General features: G+C 45.5%; 1 protein-coding gene across 2 annotated transcripts in view; it reads right to left on the reverse strand.

The window, feature by feature from the left end:
• The window catches only part of LONP2 (lon peptidase 2, peroxisomal), a 94,835-nt gene extending 80,721 nt beyond the window's left edge, over positions 1 to 14,114 (reverse strand). Inside the window, exons 1-6 of one of the 2 annotated variants that reach the window (XM_075940219.2) lie at positions 13,773 to 14,114; positions 11,611 to 11,845; positions 8,266 to 8,397; positions 5,822 to 5,944; positions 4,890 to 5,053; positions 3,367 to 3,461 (exon numbers count right to left, since the gene is read on the reverse strand). In XM_075940219.2, coding sequence (XP_075796334.1) covers positions 3,367 to 3,461; positions 4,890 to 5,053; positions 5,822 to 5,944; positions 8,266 to 8,397; positions 11,611 to 11,845; positions 13,773 to 14,005 — 982 coding nt within the window. In that variant the 5' untranslated portion in view covers positions 14,006 to 14,114. Of the gene's footprint in view, positions 1 to 3,366; positions 3,462 to 4,889; positions 5,054 to 5,821; positions 5,945 to 8,265; positions 8,398 to 11,610; positions 11,846 to 12,045; positions 12,240 to 13,772 lie in introns of those variants that run through there. The other variant, XM_006121177.5, reaches the window with a different exon arrangement.
• Positions 14,115 to 20,982: the final 6,868 nt, after the last annotated feature.

Consider the following 20,982-nt stretch of genomic DNA (forward strand, 5'->3'; position numbering starts at 1 on the left):
AAAACTAAATAAATAACTACCAGATGATGCCAAAAGGGTGGTGATGTAATAAAAAATGAGGAAACATATTTTAAATACTAGTCTCTTCTTTGATTTATATTTGAAGCATTTTCAACAAATGTACATTCACTGTAGCCATTGTGCTTAATCCCATGCTTGAGAGCATGTTGCTGATTTCCTACTACAGGCAGTCCCCGGGTTACGTACAAGATAGGGACTGTAGGTTTGTTCTTAAGTTGAATCTGTATGTAAGTCGGAACTGGCATCCAGATTCAGCCGCTGCTGAAACTGATCAGTTTCAACAGCAGCTGAATCTGGACACCAGTTCTGACTTACATACAGATTCAACTTAAGAACCCCAGGCGTCCCCAAGTCAGCTGCTGCTGAAACTGATCAGCAGCTGATTCCAGGAAGCCTGGGGCAGAGCAACTCTGCCTCGGGCTTCCTGTAGTCAGCCGCTGGTCAGTTTCAGCAGCGGCTAACTTGGGGACGCCTGGGGCAGAGCAGCTCGGGTGCTGCCGGGTTGGTCCAGTAGCGCCAAGGAGCGGTGCTGCGGGACCAACCGGCAGCGCCCCACCTGCTCTACCACAGGCCTGATCAGCTGCGGCTGTATCAGGACTCCTGGGGCAGAGCAGCTGAGGTGCTGCCGGGTTGGTCCAGTAGCAGCGGCTGAATCAGGACTCCTGGGGCAGAGCAGCTGGGGTGCTGCCGGGTTGGTCCAGTAGCGCCAAGAAGCAGTGCTGCGGGACCAACCGGCAGCGCCCTACCTGCTCTACCACAGGCCCCGGGCTTTGCTCCACGTCTCCCTGGTCTGCTGGGGGGGGGGCACTAGCTGCGTTTCTCCCCCCCCCCCCCCCCCAGCAGACCAGGGAGACGCGGAGCAAGCGGCGGAGGACCCGGGGCCGGACCCGCGGCGCTTCCAGCTGATCTGGAAGCGGCCGCGGGTCCGGCCCCGGGTCCTCCACTGCTTTGCTCCCTGTCTCCCTGGTCTGCAGACCAGGGAGACGCTGAGCAAAGCCGCGGAGGACCCGGCCGGACCCACGGCGCTTCCAGCTGATCTGGAAGCGGCCGCGGGTCCGGCCCCGGGTCCTCCACTGCTTTGCTCCCTGTCTCCCTGGTCTGCTGGCTCCCCCAGCAGACCAGGGAGACGGGGAGCAGCTTTTCTCGCCCCGGAGGAGGCGGGCGGCGGGACCAGGCCTCCCGCCGCTCCAGTCCTCCGGGGCGAGAAAATCCCCGCTCGTAACTGCGGATCCGACATTAGTCGGATCCGCGTAACTCGGGGACTGCCTGTATTGCAGATGCATTGATAGCACCTTGGTCACTCTAATTTTCAGTCTTTGACACATGGGGAAAAATGTTTTAGTCGAATTAAAATTTCATATAGGGGTATGTGGTTGAAACATAATAGCCTGTGATATTCACGAGGTCAGAAAGTTCTTAACTCTGAGGTGGTGTAATGACGAAGCGATCCTCTGATTGTATTGCTATGCACAGATGCTTTTTACCCAGTGTTCTGTGAGAATTCATTCATACATTTCCACTTTTGCATGTTTTGATCATGACTAACTCCACCAAATTCTCTTTTCACATATCATTTCTGACACCTGAACAGTATGTTGGTGTAACTAATGGCAGATGCTTGGATCTGACATTTAGATTCCACAGTGAAAAGAACAATACAGACATTTGTGCCACACTGTAGACAGTGGAAATAAAGGGAGTCACTTTTCCAGTATCTGTACGTTCTTAGCTGAAGAATTCTGGACCTCTCTTCACCAGAACAAATTCCTTTCTTGATCTTAGAGCCTGCAATAGTATTAAAATCTGTGCTTTCATGTAGGGAAACTTTAAAAAAATTTGCAGGCGGGGAGCTAAGGACGCAGGCGGCGGGACCACGGCGCATCTCAGCGGTCCCGCCACCCGCATCCTCCACGGCGAGAAAAGTCGCTCCACGTCCCCCTGGTCTGCTGGGGGAGGGGAGGGGAAGCGCAGCTAGAGCGGGGTGCCTCTCCCACTGTCGCCGCCTCCGGCGGCGCGGGGGGCGCTTTCCCCCAGCAGACCAGGGAGATGCGGAGCTAGCGTCCCTCCCAGCAGACCAGGGAGACGCGGAGCGGCTTTTCTCACCACGAAGGACACGGACGGCAGGACCGCGACGTGTCTCGGCAGTCTGCTGGGGGGAGGGGGGGCGCAGATAGTGCAGGGTTGTCTCACCCCGTTCGTAAGTAGGGATCCGACGTAAGTCGGATTGACGTAACCCAGGGACTGCCTGTACTCGAGACGACTGTATCATTTTCAGGAGCCTGATTTGTTTTCTGTACCACCAGATATCACCTCATTTAAAAACTACTAGTGTGCTGCTCCCTACCTGCTACTCTCGTCAACCCCCTGCTCTCTGGTCGCAAAAACCTCCTGCTTACCATACTCGCCAACCCATCTCTCTGGCCACTTTTGCGGCCAGAGAGCCTGATGATGTCATTCTGTCGTGCGGCAGGAAAAAACTTTTTTATATATAGAAAGAGATTTCATTACAAAATCAGACATAAAAATACAAGAGTTACAGCACCCTATTACTGAAAAATTACTTACTTTTTCATTTTTACCATATATAGTAATTATAAGTCTGAATATAAATACTGATAGAGCAGTGTAAACAAGTCATTGTATGACGTTTTAGTTTGTACCAACTTCACTAGTGCTTTTTAGGTAGCCTGTTGTAAATCTTAGCAAATGTCTAGATAAGTCGAGGTACTTTCTGCAAGACCACTTCATGGCCCTATGGGAATGCAATGCCTGACTAAGAATCACTGATTTAAATAATAGACCTATTTACTCGGCTGTGCTTAAAGCAAAAACAAGACACAAAAGACAAAATCTTATTGGCTTCAGTGACTTATTCTTCATTAAGTTGTTGTTGCTTTTAAGAGAAATGAATGAGTGCCAAATGTAAACTCATTAAACAGGCATAACAAAATATGCTGTACATTTCTAAGAGTATCAACAATAATCACTTAAAAATCTGCTTTAATTTTTTACAATGTGAAAAATCTAAGGAAAAATATATGAAATCAATAAAATAAGAAAATGTAGGCAGCAATCAGATCAAATCCTTTCACTAGTGATCCTCCCCCAGTCACCATTTTTCTGATGTAAAATGAGTTATATTTATATTTCAAAGGCCACTCAATTTGTTTTATGGGGTTTAGAATAATTTATTTTAAAAATCAAATTAGCACAGTAAGGGCATTTCTGCTATCAGACCATGCAACAAGAATTTAAAAGACAAAATTAGGTCTGACAATATTTAAATATCAGATACTTCTCCTGAACTTTCTCTATGACAGACATAGAGGTCTAACAAGCATTTACCTTTTGTGCTTTTGTTCCATGGAAGTTCCACCATTAATTCCAAATAATTTCTGGTCAAGGCATATTCTGGCATTGATTGAGGCATTTTCTTTAATCTGAAAATACATGTATGTAATGAATATTTGTATCAAGGAGATTATAAGTTTGAGCTGAGTGTCTTTCTCCTGCCACAAAACCTGTATGTGGTACATGAATGTCTACAGCATTCTATTTACTACACTGAAAATCTTAAGACTCACAATGAAGCAGAGTACTATTAATGAATTTTAAGTTTGTGAGCAGAACTAAGCTATTATTTTTCCTGATTTGGGTCTGAACGGGAAAAACCTGAACAAAGTTTTAGTTAAATTTACACGAAAACTGAAATATTTTATACATGCTTGCAGAAACTAAATTTTAAGAATTGTTTACTTTTGTTTTTTAAAATGCTTTTTTGGTTTTAAAAATAAAGCTAAATTTCTAAACAAAATATTGTTTCAAAACTATCAAAATTTATTACTTTGACTTGTTCTTTCTTTCTCTTTCCTTCTTTCTTTCTCTTTCCCTCCCTCTGTGGTCTCAGCTATTTGACAAACTCCACCTCAATTAGCAAATAGAATGCCCCCAAGAAATGCATTTCACATCTTCATGTCTCACTTTCTCCACCGTAAAAAGGAGAATAATGCTACTTGCCTCCATTGTAAAATAGTGAGATTTCCTGATGAAAAGTATTATATATGAGTATTACAGACCAGGCTTGTGGCATCAACTATTATGAAATCTGCCAAAATATTTATAATTATAAGACTCTGGTTTCATGTCAACCAAACTCTTCAGAGGTGGTCCCAAATTATGTTTTCATCATTTTCTGGGTGTCCAACTTAACACCCTGGAGTCTCAAGAGCACTCACAACTGCAATTGAAGCTGTATAATGCTAACAATGCTAAGTCAGGTCCTAGTGTCCCAAAATTAGTGGCTACTTCTGACCTTAATGTTTCTGAGTGTCAGCTACCCAAATATGAAATAATATCACTCCCTCATTTCATAGGGATTTTGTGAAAAACTAATTGTACACGCAATCTTTATTCTGGCATTTCCTAACTTCTGAGTGCTTGACTTGCAACCTGAATATTCTATTAACAGATTTTTCTGTAATTATTGTTGCTATTAACTCATGAATGCATGATTAAACTTTTAGATTTTTTTTTAATAAAGAAAATTAAAGTTTTGGCTCTTTATATAAGAGAATCTCAAATTATTTTCAGCAGCAAGACTTAATAATAAAGTCCAGCTTTCTTCAAGTTTCTTCAAGTTTCTTCTTATTTATAAGCCTTGTGGTGGGGGTTAACTATGAAAATGATTGGAAAGCTAGGAAAAACAACGCTGTTCAGCTTGAAATGTAGTTTTTTCCCATTCCCAACACAATAAAACTTCTACAAAAACATAACATCAGAGAAAGACTATGGCAAGACTGGTCAATTGGAAAGTTAAAGTAAATTAGTGAACTTTTGAAAACATCACTATGTCAGATTTTATCACCTACCTTTTCATTTCTTTTACGCAAACTTTAAGAGCTTGCTCTGGCATACTGGATGTTTTAATTTTCTTTTCTAACATGACAATGTCATCATGATCTTCATCCTCCTCTTCATCTTCTGCAGTGCCTGGAATGTGATTGATCCGCCGAGTAGGACGAATAGCTACAACCTAAGAAGCAGAAAACAGAAGCACGGAATGACAAATGTTTTTTAGAAGATAAGCTGCGGTTTAAACTGAAGTTAAGAGCTAGATACATAATTTATCAAGGGAGGTTCCTTAGCTCTTGCTGTGCAGAAGGTCAGACTAGACAATCATAATGGTCACTCCTAGTTTTAAAATCTTTGACTTATTAACCTGTTCTAAATATAGTCTTGTGATTATTAAAGTAAAGGAACAATTTTTCTTAAGAGTGTTCGATTGCAAAAATACACTAATTACCCAGCCCTGTCTACTGGATATAAGACGACAAGAAAGAAATGTGAAGGTATTATTAATTTTACTTTAAAAAAAATCCTGGATAAATAATATCTGGATAAAACTAACCTTCACTGTGAGCAAAGAGACTTCAACATGAGCTTTAAAACTATCAACTGTTTTAGAGAGTCTAAACAAAATTTGCACATGCAAATCAGTCAAGAAATGATTCTGTTTAAACCAATTTTTTTAAAGGACATCATATGTGCTTAAAGCCTTTGACTAGATTCTTTTATATAGTTTTCTAATACTCAAAATAAATAGCCATCTTGCATAGAATATATAGGATCTAGATATTTTACACAGCTTCTGTTTGGATATGAAAAATTACGATAACAGAAATAAATGTTCATGATTGTGGGTTCAATTTTACATGCCATTTTGACCCCATATTTAATTAAAGCATTCCTCTCTACCAAACCATGAAGTGAATTTGAGAATCACATGTTTAAAAGTCAGTACCCTTTTATCATCATCCTGTTTGTGTTTTCTGGTTTTTTGAAGAAGCTTCAGGCCTTCAATCTGCCTAACAAGCAGTGGTATAGTCATCTTAAATCGCTCCTCCAGGCTAACAGCATCTAAAATCTAACAGCAGAAAATAAGAGTGAAAACAGTCAGTAGTATTTCTCTGCTGCTAAGAGGTTAGTCTATAAGTAACAAGAGCACACAGATGTTCTCTTGGTTAGTGATGCATTGTTATGAGTTCTATAGTAGACAGTTTGCAAATATGAACGCTGAGTTATTTGTAACAGCAGAATAAAATAAAATAAAAGACCCCTATCTCAGGTGTGTGAAATGACTCCAGAGTTTAATCTGAGCTTTCTGTTTGTTCTAAGCTTGTACAAAGGCAGCTGGAAGCACACAATATCAACAGAAAAAGTAGACAAAACTTAATGTGTATGTTTATACAGCACCTGGGAAAATGCTTCCCAGCACTGACAGACAAACATGCACAGCTTTGCTCAAGCTAATATGCAAAAAATAGCAGTGTGGCAGGGGCAGCACAGGTGGCATCCTGAGTCACTCATTCAAAATCAATCATTCCCAAACCACCAGATATGTACTTGAGTGACTAGCATAAACTACCCCTAGGCTACGGAGGTTACTTCACTGTTTTTAGCACATTAACTTGAGTAGAGATATGCACATCTGTCTTTTCCAAGATAGGAATCATCCTCTCAGCCGCTATGTAGACACAAACAATGAGAGTAGAAGAAATCTTCAAAAGAAACAGGGACAACAGCAGTACTTCTGGTTGAAATTGCTGTGTATTAAATGCCTTATTTTCTTTTGCTAGCTGGTACCTACTTTGAGGAAATTCCAAGAGTAAAAGTGGAGAAATTTCTAGGGCACAATTCTACGTTACCGAGTTTTTTAACACTTTAAGGTTAAAAGGGCACTATCATTCTTCAAGACTTATTAATTACTCCAGCATGATTAAGGAACTGGAAGAAAAAATAAAGCCGCTCTTATCCTTCACCTCTCTTTTAATGAGACCCTGCAGCAAACCTGTATCAGAAGTCATTTCTCAATTATTAAACCTGCGGGCAGGACCAAGCCCTCTGAGAAATGATCTCTTCTTCCGTAAGCCATCTCACAAATCTCACCTTCTCTAGTTTATTTTCCCATTGCATCTATTACTTTACTTTCATTTTGAAATCCAAATCTGTTCCCACTGATCATGTGAATATTTAGGCAGCCCATCTCTTACTAGGCAATGAAAAAATATGGCTTGTTGATACCCCAAGATGGGACCTGCAGGTATTAAAAGGGTTAAAAATGCTCTTGTACACAAGGACCAGCTGCACTCTGCATTTTCACTTCAGACCAGTAACAAGGCTCCTATTTGCCCTGCCATGAGAACAGAGAAAGTCTGGCCCTGTCTCACACAACAGGAGGAACAGCTCAATCAGTAACCCAGCTAAAATTCTAGGGCTTTGGCCAACATGGTATTGTTTCATCATATGACTGTCACAAGACATGCACTTGCCTGCCTATGGCAGCCCAAGCAAAACCTTGATACTCAACTCTTCAGTAAAGAGAACACATGCAAATCCATTTTCACTGGTGTTTTGCAGCTTACTGTGGTAATTCTTTTATATGCCATTTACATACTGAATATACTGTGTTCTCTCTCTTTCTACCTCTTGCTGTATCCATAGAAATAAATTATTACTGTTAGCACTTGCAAGTCAAAACAGCTACAGACAAGCAAACTGGGGTCCAATGCATCAAGAGAACTTTCAGTTAAATTCTGATGGCACAATATTTACATGCAAGGATGAAGCAGAATGTTCAGATGGGTTATTTTAAATCCAAGATTTAGTTTACCTCATTGGCAGTTACAAAGCAAGTACTTTTTACTTATGAACAGAGCAAATTGGATAAAAAAATCACTAAGACTATTAATTATGAAATCTTTATGCCATTTTCACAGTGTAATTGTACATCAAAGAAATTACAGCAGTTTGATTTATGCCCATTTTTAAGAGACCACAGTCAATGCTTCAAGCAATCTAATCTTGAACAAATATCTACAAAAGTAACTGGGGTTAACGCATTTTGGTCCATTACACAAACAATGGTACAACAGCAACCTTTGTACTCAGTGTTCCAACTCTACAGCTAAATAAGCAATAAGTTTAAGCAATTTAGTTAGTTTATTTAGTTAGAACAGAGAAAAACTCAGAATCCAATATTCAGTGGATCTCTTAAGGTAAACTATTAGTCAAATTTCAGTTATACAAAAATGACAGCTCAATAGTTTTGAATGTGGAAATATTGTTTAAAGTACAGTCACAGTACTAATACTTAATAATGTCCTGAGATGACTAATTCTGAAATGATTTAATAGCAGATTGAACTGTAAATACTAAACCCTTAGCTCCCCTAGAAGTTTAAAGCACCTGAAGCTTTTCTTGGTTGGTTGTGCGGATGATCGAAGTCAGAACATCTGGTAAAGCTTCTCTAGGTAGATTGTCTAAAAGACGTCTCAGCTTAGCAACTGCAGGGACAGACATATCCAACATTTCAACCAGCTGTAAGGAGGAAACGAGAAAGTGAACAATCTTGGTGTTCATTTTTTATAGGGAAAAAAAGAATTGTCCATATTTTATTAAGATGAATATCCACCAACTGAGAAATAATTGAATAATTTGAAAGGAAAAGATTTCTATTTGCACTTTTTACAACCAGCAAAAAAAACAAAACCATCAAGCTAAAAGGCAGTAAGCCCATCTACTTGGACTGCCAAACTTCAGTTTCTTTGCTTGTTTGAGACAGCCCTAAATATTATTATAGTTCTTAGTGCTTTGCACAGCCTCCTTTTTCCAGTACTAGGAAGGAAGAATAAAAACTCTCCTGTTTACATTGTACCAGATCCTTTTGATCTTATAAAATGTGATGAGAACACTTACAATTCCTTCCCTGATATCTAGAAAACGTAGTATCTGTAGAGAAATCTGGTTTGGTCAGCATCGTGGCTCATTTTATCTGTACCCAACAGACAGACTGGCCACAATGTATTCTTGAATACCAAATTAAGCTGCGGGAATAACAAGCATGAAGAGCAAATGAAATGTTTCAAAAACATCCTGAAATAAAATCTGAGTAAAAAAAAATTCTGACTCGACCTTTGAGCAACTAGCAATTGATCATATTCCATACCACCATGCAATAAGGATGCAAGTCCATGACTTTGTATTTTCAGCTGCTCAGAGGACTGTTGAAAAGACAGACTCAAAAACAGTATGCAACTAAATCACCACAACTAGGCAAATGAGTCTGTGGCCATGCTATTCTTCTCAAACTGATCTACAGAGACCCATTAGTACAAAATAGGATTGTCAATGTTGTCCTTGAAATCAAGATGACTAGCATCACCACCACCACACCTTTTGAAAGACATTATGCATATGCTGCCAACAGGTTTGCATGAAAACAGAAGTTGATTCTACAGCTTTACTATCAAAGACTTATAATTTAATCCAGTGTTTGGAAGTGTAGTAGGATACACAGAACACAAAAACGACATGGTCTCTGCCTCAGTTTAGTCTCAATTCAGTCAAAAATTAAATAGAGGAAAGGGATAAGCAAAGAAGCAAGTGAAGTGTGCCATGTATAGTGCTACTGTATAATTTTTGGCATGAAACGGACTACATGTTTAATTCTGCTCTTTTCTTTCTGATAATATGCTTGTTTTAGTCACTTATCCAAGAACCACATCCTTCTTTTAAAAACAATACTTTCCAATAATTTCTGTTTTCCATGTCCTCAGGGGATGGGGTGCCATAGTAGAGGGAGAGGGTGGAGCCGGGGTGGGAAGGAGTGGGGCTTGGGAAACAGACAATGTCTATGGAATCCCACAATGCCATCTTTCGTTGCTTTTCAGGAAAGAACCATGCTTTACTATCACCAGCTATGAGCACCCATGTATCATATTCCATTTCAAAGACGGCACCCCAGCAACCTAGTGCCTCCCAACACTAATCTACCAACATCTTTTTTTTTTCCCCAGTGTCCAAGTTCTCCCTAGCCATGGCTGATCCAAAGGCTAGATTCACCAAATAACTTATTTTCATTCCCAGAATCACCTACATTTTTGCAGTAAATGTTCTCTCTGTGTCTATGTTTTTGCCTGTGTATATGTGCTCTGCAGCTCTCTCCAGGTAACCAAACATCTAAGCCCCAAAACAATACATGAATCTGGGGAAGATAGCATTCCTCTACCTCAATTGCCTGTGGGACCCATTCTAATAACCTTGTTTCTGGATTGGATAACAAAGTGGAGGAAACACAAAAGAGCTTGTGAGGGAAGGAGGAAGCCACCTTCATAACTTTTGGGCCAGTGGTTATGGTACTCACCTGGGTCATGGAAGATCCCTAGTTCAAGTCCATCTCCACTTGAGGGGAATCAGGGATCTACCAATCTCAGATAAGCACTCTCTCACTGAGCTATAGATATTGTTATGTAGGGCTCTTTTAGTCTTTCCTATTGAAGCCACTCCATTGTACATAAATACTTTAAGAGTCATTAGAACAGGGAAATTGGACCTTGAGTCAGCCGGAGCTGGAACTGGGGCCATGGTGAGGCTGCCCCAATAAGGAAAGGCTCACCGCGGTCCTGGCTGCAGCCACAGCACACCCGGCTGCCAGCCGCCCCCACTCATCCTGCTGCTGCGTGGGAAACTGAGTGAGAAGAAAATTGCCTGGGAACCCCAGTGGGCGGGGCTAAATAAAAGCTGGGGGCATGGCCCAGCAATGTGCCATGGCCCACTGCCGGTCCATGGATCAGTGGTTGGGAACCACTGGGCTAGAGCAATCCTAGATGACAGACCCCTGTTCATGTCTCTTTTCCCCACACAGCTGGACAGAGATTGGAATAGGGCTCTCTCACATAAAGAGAGGGGTTATAACTAAGAATCTCAAACAAAGGGAAGTGCCTCCCTGCAGCTTGGATTTAGGCACTGACCTCTCATAGGGACTGGGTTTAGGAAATACCCTTCTATTTGGCTTCTCCCATCAGCTAGCTCAGCCCAAGGAGACACCTATCATGCTGTTAATCCTATTTATTGTAGGTATGCAGTGTTTTTGTAGCTGTACTGGTTCTCCTATTTTAAGGCATCTGTCTCCCTCCATTAACTGTATAGGAAGTAGGGATATAAAATCCCATTTAAAATCCTAACTGGTTCAACTATATGTGAAACCAGTTAACTGGTCTGAGCATGGTGGGGGGAGAGCTGCTCTGACAGAGCCAGGCCCCAGTTAAGCCCAGTAAGCATGCTAGTAAGGCAATGCTTACTGGATAACCAATGAATTGCTTATCCCTTTACATCTCTAATGGGAAGCCTGAGCACTTAACTCAAGCTAAATGAGTGCCAGTGATTTTCTAAGTGCCTTTTAGTCAGGTATGATGAAGTATGGCTACACTTATGTTATCTAGCCTATCTATCTAGGGATAAGCCTACTTAATGCTCAAGACAGTCTTTGATAAGATAACAAAGGCAATGCTACTTCCTGGTAAATAATTTAATTCCAAATCCTGCAACAAACTGCATAGCATAGGATGTTTCCACATGAAGTTCAATATAAGATCAGGATCTTAGCATAGAGGATCTTTGAACTGTGTCAAAGAACCTTTCTAAACACTTGTTTTGTAGCAAGAGAGTTTAAGGACTATGAAGTACTCAAAAATAAAGTACAAATTCTGACTATATAAATAAAAACAGTGCTAGAGAATTAAAGCAACTAACCTGTACTGCATATTTGTAGAACTGTTCTGATAGCTCTCCCAATTCCTCCTCGGACTTAGTCTGGTTGGTAAATTGTTCAAGTCGGTCCAACTGTTCAACCTCAGCAATGGGATATGGTTTTTCTTTCAGCAGTTGCAAGATTTGAAATCTGCAGAGGCCAGTAATCAGCAAGGTGTAATGTGGTTTAGGCCAGTTACTCCCAACCACCTGAATGGCCAGTGCAGCAGTGCCAATCCTGATGAAAATATTCCAAAAATTCATGTTATTTGCAAGCATTCAGCTGAGCATTTTACCCCAACAATTGAACTAATTCACTTTCAACATTTATATTTAATCAAAAATTCATATTACATTAAAAAGAAATCGAACTAAAACATTAAGAAAAGAAACAAAGCTAACAAAAATAAACATAACTTCGGGCCCATACTTACATACCTGTGCAGACACAAAACTTGATGAACACAAACAGTCCAACTCAGTTCATTGAGACTATTCATGTGCTTTAAATTAACTTTTGTGCAAAAGAATATGCACGCCTGAGGAGCTGCTTTTTAATGATTAAAATCTCTGACAAAGTCTGGGCCTTCTTTCAGCCACATACAGGGTTGCCAGATGGTTTACCCAAAAATACCAAACACCCCCCCCCCCCAAAAAAAAACACCGGGGAAAAAATTCTGTGGAGGGGAAAAAAGGGGGGGGAACCAAAGATGTTAAGACAAACATAAAATAAAAAAGGAGTTATTAAGCAAAAAAATAATAAAAAATAAAACAGCATTAAAACAGCTTCAAGTGCCTGCAGAGTCAGAATAGGGATAGCAAGAGGGGAGAAGTTGAGTGCTAAGACCCAGGGAAGACTTCAGTTCTTTAGGCTTTTTGCCAGTGTCCATTTTGTTTTCTTCATGGAGCCAGAACAGAACCAGGTAAACAGGGGGTCAGGAGCGGGAGTTTCGGAGTGCAGGGCCCAGTTGCTGTGCATGTGTAGGGTTGCCAGGTGTCTGATATTTTCGCCTCCTGGCCAAGAAAAAAAAAAAAGAAAATACCGGACATTTTAGGACATTTCAGGTGTCCGGTATTTTCTGAATTGTTTTTACTGGACAGGAAGCGAAAATACCGGACTGTTCGGGTCAATACCAGACACCTGGCAACCCTAGTCACATACTGTTCTAAGTCAGGTGCTACTCCATTTAACTTCAATGGAATTGCATTGGTATAACTGATCTAAGTAACTTTAACACTGTCTGTGAAGTATCAGGTACAGTGCTTATTAAAGGAAAATGATGGTTCCTGTCAATGCTTACTCAAGGAGGCCCTCTGTATCTTACATTTATACACAGGAAATGTCCCAATGGATGCAACCTATTTTGCTCATGAGACAACTAAGAAAGCAGTGAGGTGTGTAAATGTTTGCAGGATCAAGCCCAATCACATTACAAATGAGAGAAAACATAACTCATGAATAAATACCATATTCTTTAAATGTCCCAGTATTCATTTTAAAAACATAACCATTGTATGCTTTTCTAGCCCCTCTCTAACATTTTGCCAACCGCTTTCCAACCAATATTAGTGGGGGTAGAGGGGGGAGTTGGGCAGGGGACAAGGAGGCTCAGCTGAGCACAGAGTGTGTGGCAGAGGAAGGGCAGGGAACTAGGTGGTGGCCAGGTAGAAGTATGAGTGATGGGGAGAAGACAGGGAACAGGGAGGTCCCACCAGGCAGGAGCCTGTATGGCAGGAAATGGAGGAGCCCAAGTGTGAGGCAGGGAGGCAGATAATGGGGAGCTTGGCCAGGTAGGGAGATATCATGAGGGAGCCTAGCTTGGTATGAGGGGAGAGCAGGGAATGGAGGAGCCAAGCCAAGGAAGTGGGTGGGTGGCAAGGGGGCAGGTAATAGGGGTCCCAAGCAAGGTGGAAGGGATGTCACAGGGGATGGAAAACCCTGCCGGGCGGGGGCAGAGGGCACATGGAGGGGGGTAGATCAGTCCAGGCAGGGGATGCGTGGCGGCTGTGTGTGTGGGGGGGGGGGGGAGACAGAGGACGGAGGAGCCCGGCTGGGCAGGGAGTTGGGAGGGGGCAGGCGGTGCACAACACGGGGGTGCCTGGCGGGCAGGGGAGGGGGCGGGAGGCGCGCGGGGCAGCTCGTGGGGGAGGGGGAGCGGGCGCACCTGTGCAGGGGGGGCAGCTCGTCGCTGTCGGAGGCCGGGTCGCTGGTGTTGGGGATCACGCCGATGATGGTGCTCTTCAGCGAGGTGCCCTTCAGCAGCCGGCTCCGCACCAGCTGCATGTTGCGCGGCGAGTCCACGCTGCTGCGCATGGTGGAGCCGGGCAGCAGGACGCCCTCGTGGGTGAGCAGCAGCGGCAGGCGGCTGGGGATCTGGATGGCGCTGCCGGAGGCCATGGCCGGGCGCGGACCACGGTCCGCCGGCCTGCGCCGTTCGCCCTGCTACGGGCCGCCGGCGGGGACAAGCGGCCGCGCGCTGCCCTCTGCCGCCCCCTACTGGGCGCTGCGGTGGCTGCAGCCCACGGGCCGACTGAGCCGCCCCTGCTGGCGAAGCCCCCGCGCCGCGCCCAGCGGGACACGGACACGCGCGCCCGGGGCGGGCCCGTCATTCGCCTCCCAACGCCGCAGAAACGCGAGTCTGTGCAAACACGAAATGCTCAGCAGCGAGCCAGCTCCCGTGCGCGCCAGACCAGCTGCGTAATGAATACAACGAGCTGCACTGAACCGCTCCTGTACCCTGGCACGGAAGGGGATAAGCTGCTCGGGAAGGGCAGGTGGAGGAGTTGCCCTGTAGCTAAGAGAGCTGTATAGGTAGGGTGCGTCTACACTGCACCCCGAGCTCGAAATAAGGTTGGCAGTTTGAGCGACACAAATTGTGTAGCTTGTTGCAAGTCAATTTCAAAATTGCTTCTTTCGAAATTTAGAGCAGCACTGATTTCAAAATAACCCGCTATTCCGAAACGTCCCTTCCTCCTCGTGGAATGAGGTTTACAGGGATGTGAGAATAGTGAGCCTGTTATATTTCGAAGTAACGGGTGCACTTAAAAGATGTGGACTAGCTATTTCGGTATCCTGAAATAGCGCTGCAGTGTAAACGTGGCCTATGATTGCTCAGAGCTCCTGTATAGAGGTGGAGAAAAGCCTGTTGAGAGTCTATGGGTTAAGTTTAGAGGAGGGAGCAGCAGAGGTGATGTTGTGTTTGGTGTCTGCTATAGACTAGTAGTTCCCAACCTTTTTTATACTGCAGACCAGAAAACCCATTCACAAACTTTTGGCAGACCAGTAACATTTTATTTGCATAGCTGCATATTCATTATGTAACAATGAATATGCAACTATGCAAATAAAATGTTGCTGGTCGGTCAAAAGCCCCAGCTTCAGCTGAAGCCAGCTGCTCATGGCAGCTCTTGGGGGGTCGGGGCTGGGACACACCCCAATCCTTGGAGTTCCCCTAGTGCCAACACTAACCCCTATACCCTCCCACCCCTCCACTATCCCTCAGTGCCAGCCACTAACCCCAGAGTCCCCTGCACCCAACCCCTGCAGTGCCAGCCTCCCACCCTTAGAATCCTCCCAGTGCCAGCCCCTAACGGCAAGCTCAGTGCCAGCCCCCCACCACTTGAAACCCTCCACCACCAAACCCCCAGTGCCAGTCTCCGGTTTCCACAGCCCCACTGCACCCAACCCCCCCAAACTCCTCCAATGCCAGCTCCCTGTCCCCATAGTATCCTCACTACTAGCCTTGTCCCCAGAGAGCCCCATGGACAGTCCCCACCTCTTAGAGCAGTGGTCTCCAACCTTTTTATACTGAAGATCACTTTTTAAATCTCAGAACAGGCGAAGATCTACCGCCCCGCCCCTTCCTTGAAGCCCCGCCCTCTCTATTCTCCTCCTGTCCATCACTTGCTATCCCCAGCCCTTACTTACACACTCTGATAAACAGTTTATTTTTAAATTATGCAATATATATACAATTAAAAATCACCTGTTTATAGTTATGAAATAAATGGTCTGTTTTTTATTCATGCTATTTAAATCTAAAATGAAGCATTTATAATTATACATTTTGTGGGGACAGTTCTACGGCTGGGGGCAGGGGAGAGGGAACAGGGTGCCAGGAGGGCAGAGGACAGGGTTCTGCAGCAGGGGACAGAGTGCCAGTGGGGACAGAGTTCAGGGAATGGGGACAGAGTTCTGTAGCTGCAGACAGGGGAGTGGGGACAGAGTTCAGGGAATGGGGACGGGAATGGGAACAGAGTTCTGTAGCTGGGGACAGAAGAGTGGGGACAGAATTTGGAGAGTGGGGACGGGAATGGGGACAGAGTTCTGTAGCTGCAGACAGGGGAGTGGGGACAGAATTCTGTAGCTGGGGACAGGGGAGTGGGGTCTGAGGAGAGGGGACAGGGTGCCAATGGCAGCAGAGTCCCCTGCATCTGCCTCCTCCCAGGATTTCCCCCCCACCCCAAGAGTGAAGCCAGCACATGCCTCCTCCAGGCCCTCTCCCTCCCCCCCCCCCCCCCCCGCGGTGCAGGGAAACCCCACGCGTGCCTGCCCCGGGGCCAAACCCCTCCCCCCCGCAGCAGGGCCAAACTCCGCGGGAGCCTGCCCCGGGGCCAAACCCCCCTTCCACGGCGCGGCGCAGCCCATCCCCCCCCCCCCCTCTCCTCCTGTAGCGCGGCCAACCCCCACGGGCACCTGTCCCGGGGTCAAACCCGCCTCCCACGGCACGGCACAGCAAGTCCAACCCCTCCCGCAGCGCGGCCAACCCCCGTGTGCGCCTACCCCGGGGCCAAACCCCCCTTCCGCGGCACGGTGTGGCCCAGCCAACTCCCTCCCCTCCCACAGTGCGGCCAAACCCCAGGGCCAACCCCCGCTCCCGCGGCGCAGGGAAACCCCTGCGCTCAACTCACCCCTCCGGCGCCAGCGGCACAGGAAAGCCTCCGCACTCCTCCTTCAGGGCCGACGCCCCCTCCCCCAGCACGCAACAGAGCTGTGGGAGGGGAGCAGCCCGTGCACTTCCGGAACCCCAGGAAGTGACGCAGGCTTCAGACAGGATTTCTGTCCACCCTGCAGGAAACCAGCACTACACTAGAGGTAGGTAGTGGAGTTTCCCGGGGGTGGGGGAAAAACAGGGGGTGGGGTTGCCTGAACGCCTCGCGATCCACTGGTCGAGGTCTCGAGATCGACTAGTCGATCACGGTCGACCGGTTGGTGACCACGGTCTTAGAGTGTGTCTAGACTACAGGACTTTTAAAAAAAAAAGTGGCCTTTTTTCGAAAAAACTTCCCCTGTGTCTAGACTGCTGCCACGTTCTTTCGAAAGTAAATCGAAAGAATGCATCAGTTTTTTCAACCGTGAAAAACATCGTTTTACGAGGAATAATGCCTTTTTTCGAAAGTGCTCTTTTGAAAAAAGGCACTATGTAATGTAAACTGTGCTTTTTCGAAAGAGAGCATCCAGACTGCCTGGGTGCTCTCTTTCAAAAAAGCGGCTTGCTTTTTCGAAAGTACTGGTTGTAATCTAGATGCTCTTTTTCGAAAGAGGCTTTTTCGAAAGTATCTTTTCAAAAAGCCACTTTCAAAAGAGGCTTGCAGTATAGATGTAGCCTTAGAGTCCACCATGCCCAGAGATCCCCAGCACTAGTCCCACCTCTGGAGACACCAGTGCCTGCCCCAGCCCCCCCTCACCTAGCCCTGTGCTGCCTCCCGGCTGCTAGCTCAGCACTGCTGCCTTGGGCATGGCTACTCTAAGGCTTCTGTGCCATGCTTCAAACCTCTGCCTGGCGCTGGTTGGCTGAGAGGTGGGGCAGGACACGCCTCTCCCAACAGCTGCCAAAGGAGAGGCACTGGGTAGTTCACAGAGCTACCGTAGCCTGGCAGCCAGTAGTTCATGGACTGGCACCGCTCCATGGACCGGTGCTTGGGAACCACTGGTATAGACCACCAGATCAAGTGGATGAGGTAGGCAACACTTTCTTCAGACAATTAACAGAAGATTCCAGATCATAGGCCTTGGTTCTCATGGGGGACTTTAATCACCCTGACACCTGTTAGGAGACCAATAAATCAGTACACAGACAACCCAAGAAGGTTTTGGAGAATGTTGGTGACAACTTCCTGGTACAAGTACTATAGGAATCAACCAGGGGCCAAGTGCAGCTTGACCTGTGGCTCACAAACGGGGAGATATTAGTAGGGGAAATAGATGTGAGTGACAACCTAGGAAACAGTGATTATGAAATGATCTATTTCAGGATCCTGACAAAAGGAAGAAAGAAGAGCAGCAAAATACAGACTCTAGACTTCAGAAAAGCAGACTTTGATTCCCTCAGGGAACTGATGGGCAGGATCCCCTGGGATGCTAACATGAAAGGGAAAAGAATCCAGGAGAGATGGCGTTATTTTAAAGAAGTCTTACTGACAGCACAGAAACAAACCATCCTGATGTGCCATAAGAAAAGCAAATATGGTAAGCAACCAGCTTGGCTTAGCAGTGAAATTTTTGGCGAGCTTAAACACAATAGGGATGCTTACAAGAAGTGGAACTTGGACAGATGACTAGGGATGAGTATAAATATATCGCTCAAGCATGCAGGAGTGTAATCAGGAAGGCCAAAGTGCAATTGGAATTGCAGCTAGCAAGGGATGTGAAGGGAAACAAGAAAAGTTTTTACAGGCATGTTAGTAATAAGAGGGTGGTCAGGGAAGGTGTGGGACCCTTACTGGATGAGGGAATTTACCTGTTGACAGATGATGTGGGAAAAGCTGAAGTATTCGATGCTTTTTTGCCCCTGTCTTCACAGATGGGGTCAGCTCCCAGACTACTGTACTGGGCAGCACAGTATGGGAAGGAGGTGGGCAGCTGTCAGTGGAGAAAGAACAAGATAAGAACTATTTAGAAAAGCTAAACATACACAGATCCACGGGGCTGGATTTAATGCATCTGAGGGTGCCTAGGGAGTTGGCAGATGTCATTGAAGAGCCATTGGCCATCATCTTTGAAAACTCGTGGAGATCGGGGAAGGTCCTGGACAATTGGAAAAAGGCAAATGTAGTGTCCATCTTTTAAAAAGGGAAGAAGGACAATCCAGGGAACTACAGACCGGTCAGCCTCACCTCAGTCCCTGGAAAAATTATGAAGGGGATCCTCAAGGAATCTGTTTTGAAGCACTTGGAAGAGAAGAAAGTGAGCAGGAATAATCAACATGGATTCACTTCAACCTGATTGCCTTCTATGATGAACTTTTGGCTCAGTGGACATGGGGAAGGCTGTAAATGTGATATACCTTGACTTTAGCAAACTTTTGATACCACCTCCCATAGTATTCTTGCTAGCAAGTTAAGGAAGTATGGATTTGATAAATGGACTGTAAGGTGGATAAAAAGCTGACTAGATTGCCAGGCTCAGTGGGTTGTGATCAATGGCTCAATGTCTGCTTGGCAGCCAATATCAAGCAGAGTGTCCCGAGGGTTGGTTCAACATATTTATTAATGACTTGGATTAGGGCATGGATTGCACCCTCAGCAAGTTTGCAGATGACACTATGCTGGAGGGTAAGGATAGGGTCCAAAGTGACCTAGATAAATTGAGGGATTGGGGCAAAAGAAATCTGATTAGGTTCAACAAGAAGTACAGAGCCCTGCACTTGGGATAGAAGAATCCCAAGCACTGTTACAGGCTGGGGACCGACTAGCTAAGCAGCAGATCAGCAGAAAAGGACCTGGGGATTACAGTAGATGAGAAACTGGACATGAGTCAACAGTGTTCCGTTGTAGCCAAGAAAGCTAATGACATATTAGAGTGCATTAGGAAGAGTATTGCCCGCTGTTACCAGATTTTCCCAATCCTCTGGGGTATGCTCATTTATTAGGGTTACTCTTATGGGGCTGGGGGGGAGGTTAACAATTCTATCAGTGTGCTGCTTGTGCTTACTTGTGCTTTCATATGGAGCTGAATTCTCCCTGCTGCCAATTCCCCCTCCCACTGGAGCTCTCTCACAGGAACTAGGTTCCTCAGGACGGGGTTTTTCCCACCTTAGCAACACACACAGACACACCCACTAACAGAGCACACCTGAAAGGACTGGGTAATCAACACTCACAAGCTGACCCCTCACATGTCTCTGGATTCAGCAGGCTGGGTTCAACAGCAATGCCACACTGCACCCTCATGAGCCTTTGGACTCAGTGGGCTGGATTAAACAGCACTGTAAGCTGCTATCATCATAAGCCCCCAGGTTCAGCACCCCCTATCCTCACTTTCACACCACAATCACTGGTAAACCCCACGATGAGCAAACCCCACAGGATTTTGTGCACTGCAGGGATCTTTAGCTTGGGTACAAGAAGCGTTGTTGCAGAGTGAATGGGGAAGCCAAAACAACATCCCTTGAGGAAAAGTGAGTGAAAGAAAGAGAGAGAGAGAAGCAACCATCTTAACAATGAAAGTTATTTATTTCTGGGTAGTGATAAGAAGCCAGGCTATGCTGGGTGGAGGGGAGGAAGAGAGAGAGAGAGGGAGAGAGAACTCACCACTCCACGGAGCTTGCACTGATCTGAGTTCCCAGATGGTGATGGTAACCGAGGGTCCAGAGGGCAGGAGACAAGCAGAGCCGAGCCCCCAGCATGATCAGACAGGAGATGAAGAAGTCTCAATAGAACTGATGCAGTTTAAATCCAGGTATCAGAACAGTTTTTCTTGGGCAAGGGTAGGAGTTTTTATAGGGATAGGACAATAGTTCAAAGAGAACACTGGATTTGTTTATGAGTAAACAATAGAGACTGATCACCCCTAGTTATGGGCATAGGCATGCGCAGGACATTTCATCAGGGTGTGCGCCCAAAGAATTTTTTTAAAATGTACTTTGACCCCCATTAGCCACACCCCTGACCCTGTTAACCACGCCCCCTGACTCCCTTTGGCCACACCTCTCCTGGCAAGATGGACACATGACCAGAAGTAAAAGGTGTCATTTGACCCCCCCCCAAAAAAACTCCCCGCATGCAACTATCCTGCAGTTGCATTACCCCAATGTGTGTGACATTGCGGAGGGGGCAGAGAGGCTAGGGGAAGTGTTCCCTCTAAGAGTTTCCTCCCATGAGCAGAATGAATTTTGTGTTGTGCACCAGTACTGAGTTCATGTGGCTTGTTTGCATGTGCCACTGTGGCACCCAAGTTATTAATAAATATCTCATAAACCTCTACCTTTTCCCTCTGCTGCCATGTCTCCTCCTCTTGCTCCATCAGCTTCCCTGGTGCCGCTGCCGCCCAACTCCTCACCCTCTTCTGCTGTCCTGACTCCTGCCCTTCTCACTACCCTCAGCCTTCCTGCAACCTGCCCCCCTCCACCAGCCCTTCACTCCCCCTGTACCCAC

Source organism: Pelodiscus sinensis, chromosome 12, assembly GCF_052426305.1.
Source record: "Pelodiscus sinensis isolate ZL-2025 chromosome 12, ASM5242630v1, whole genome shotgun sequence".
Classification (NCBI taxonomy): Eukaryota; Metazoa; Chordata; order Testudines; family Trionychidae; genus Pelodiscus; species Pelodiscus sinensis.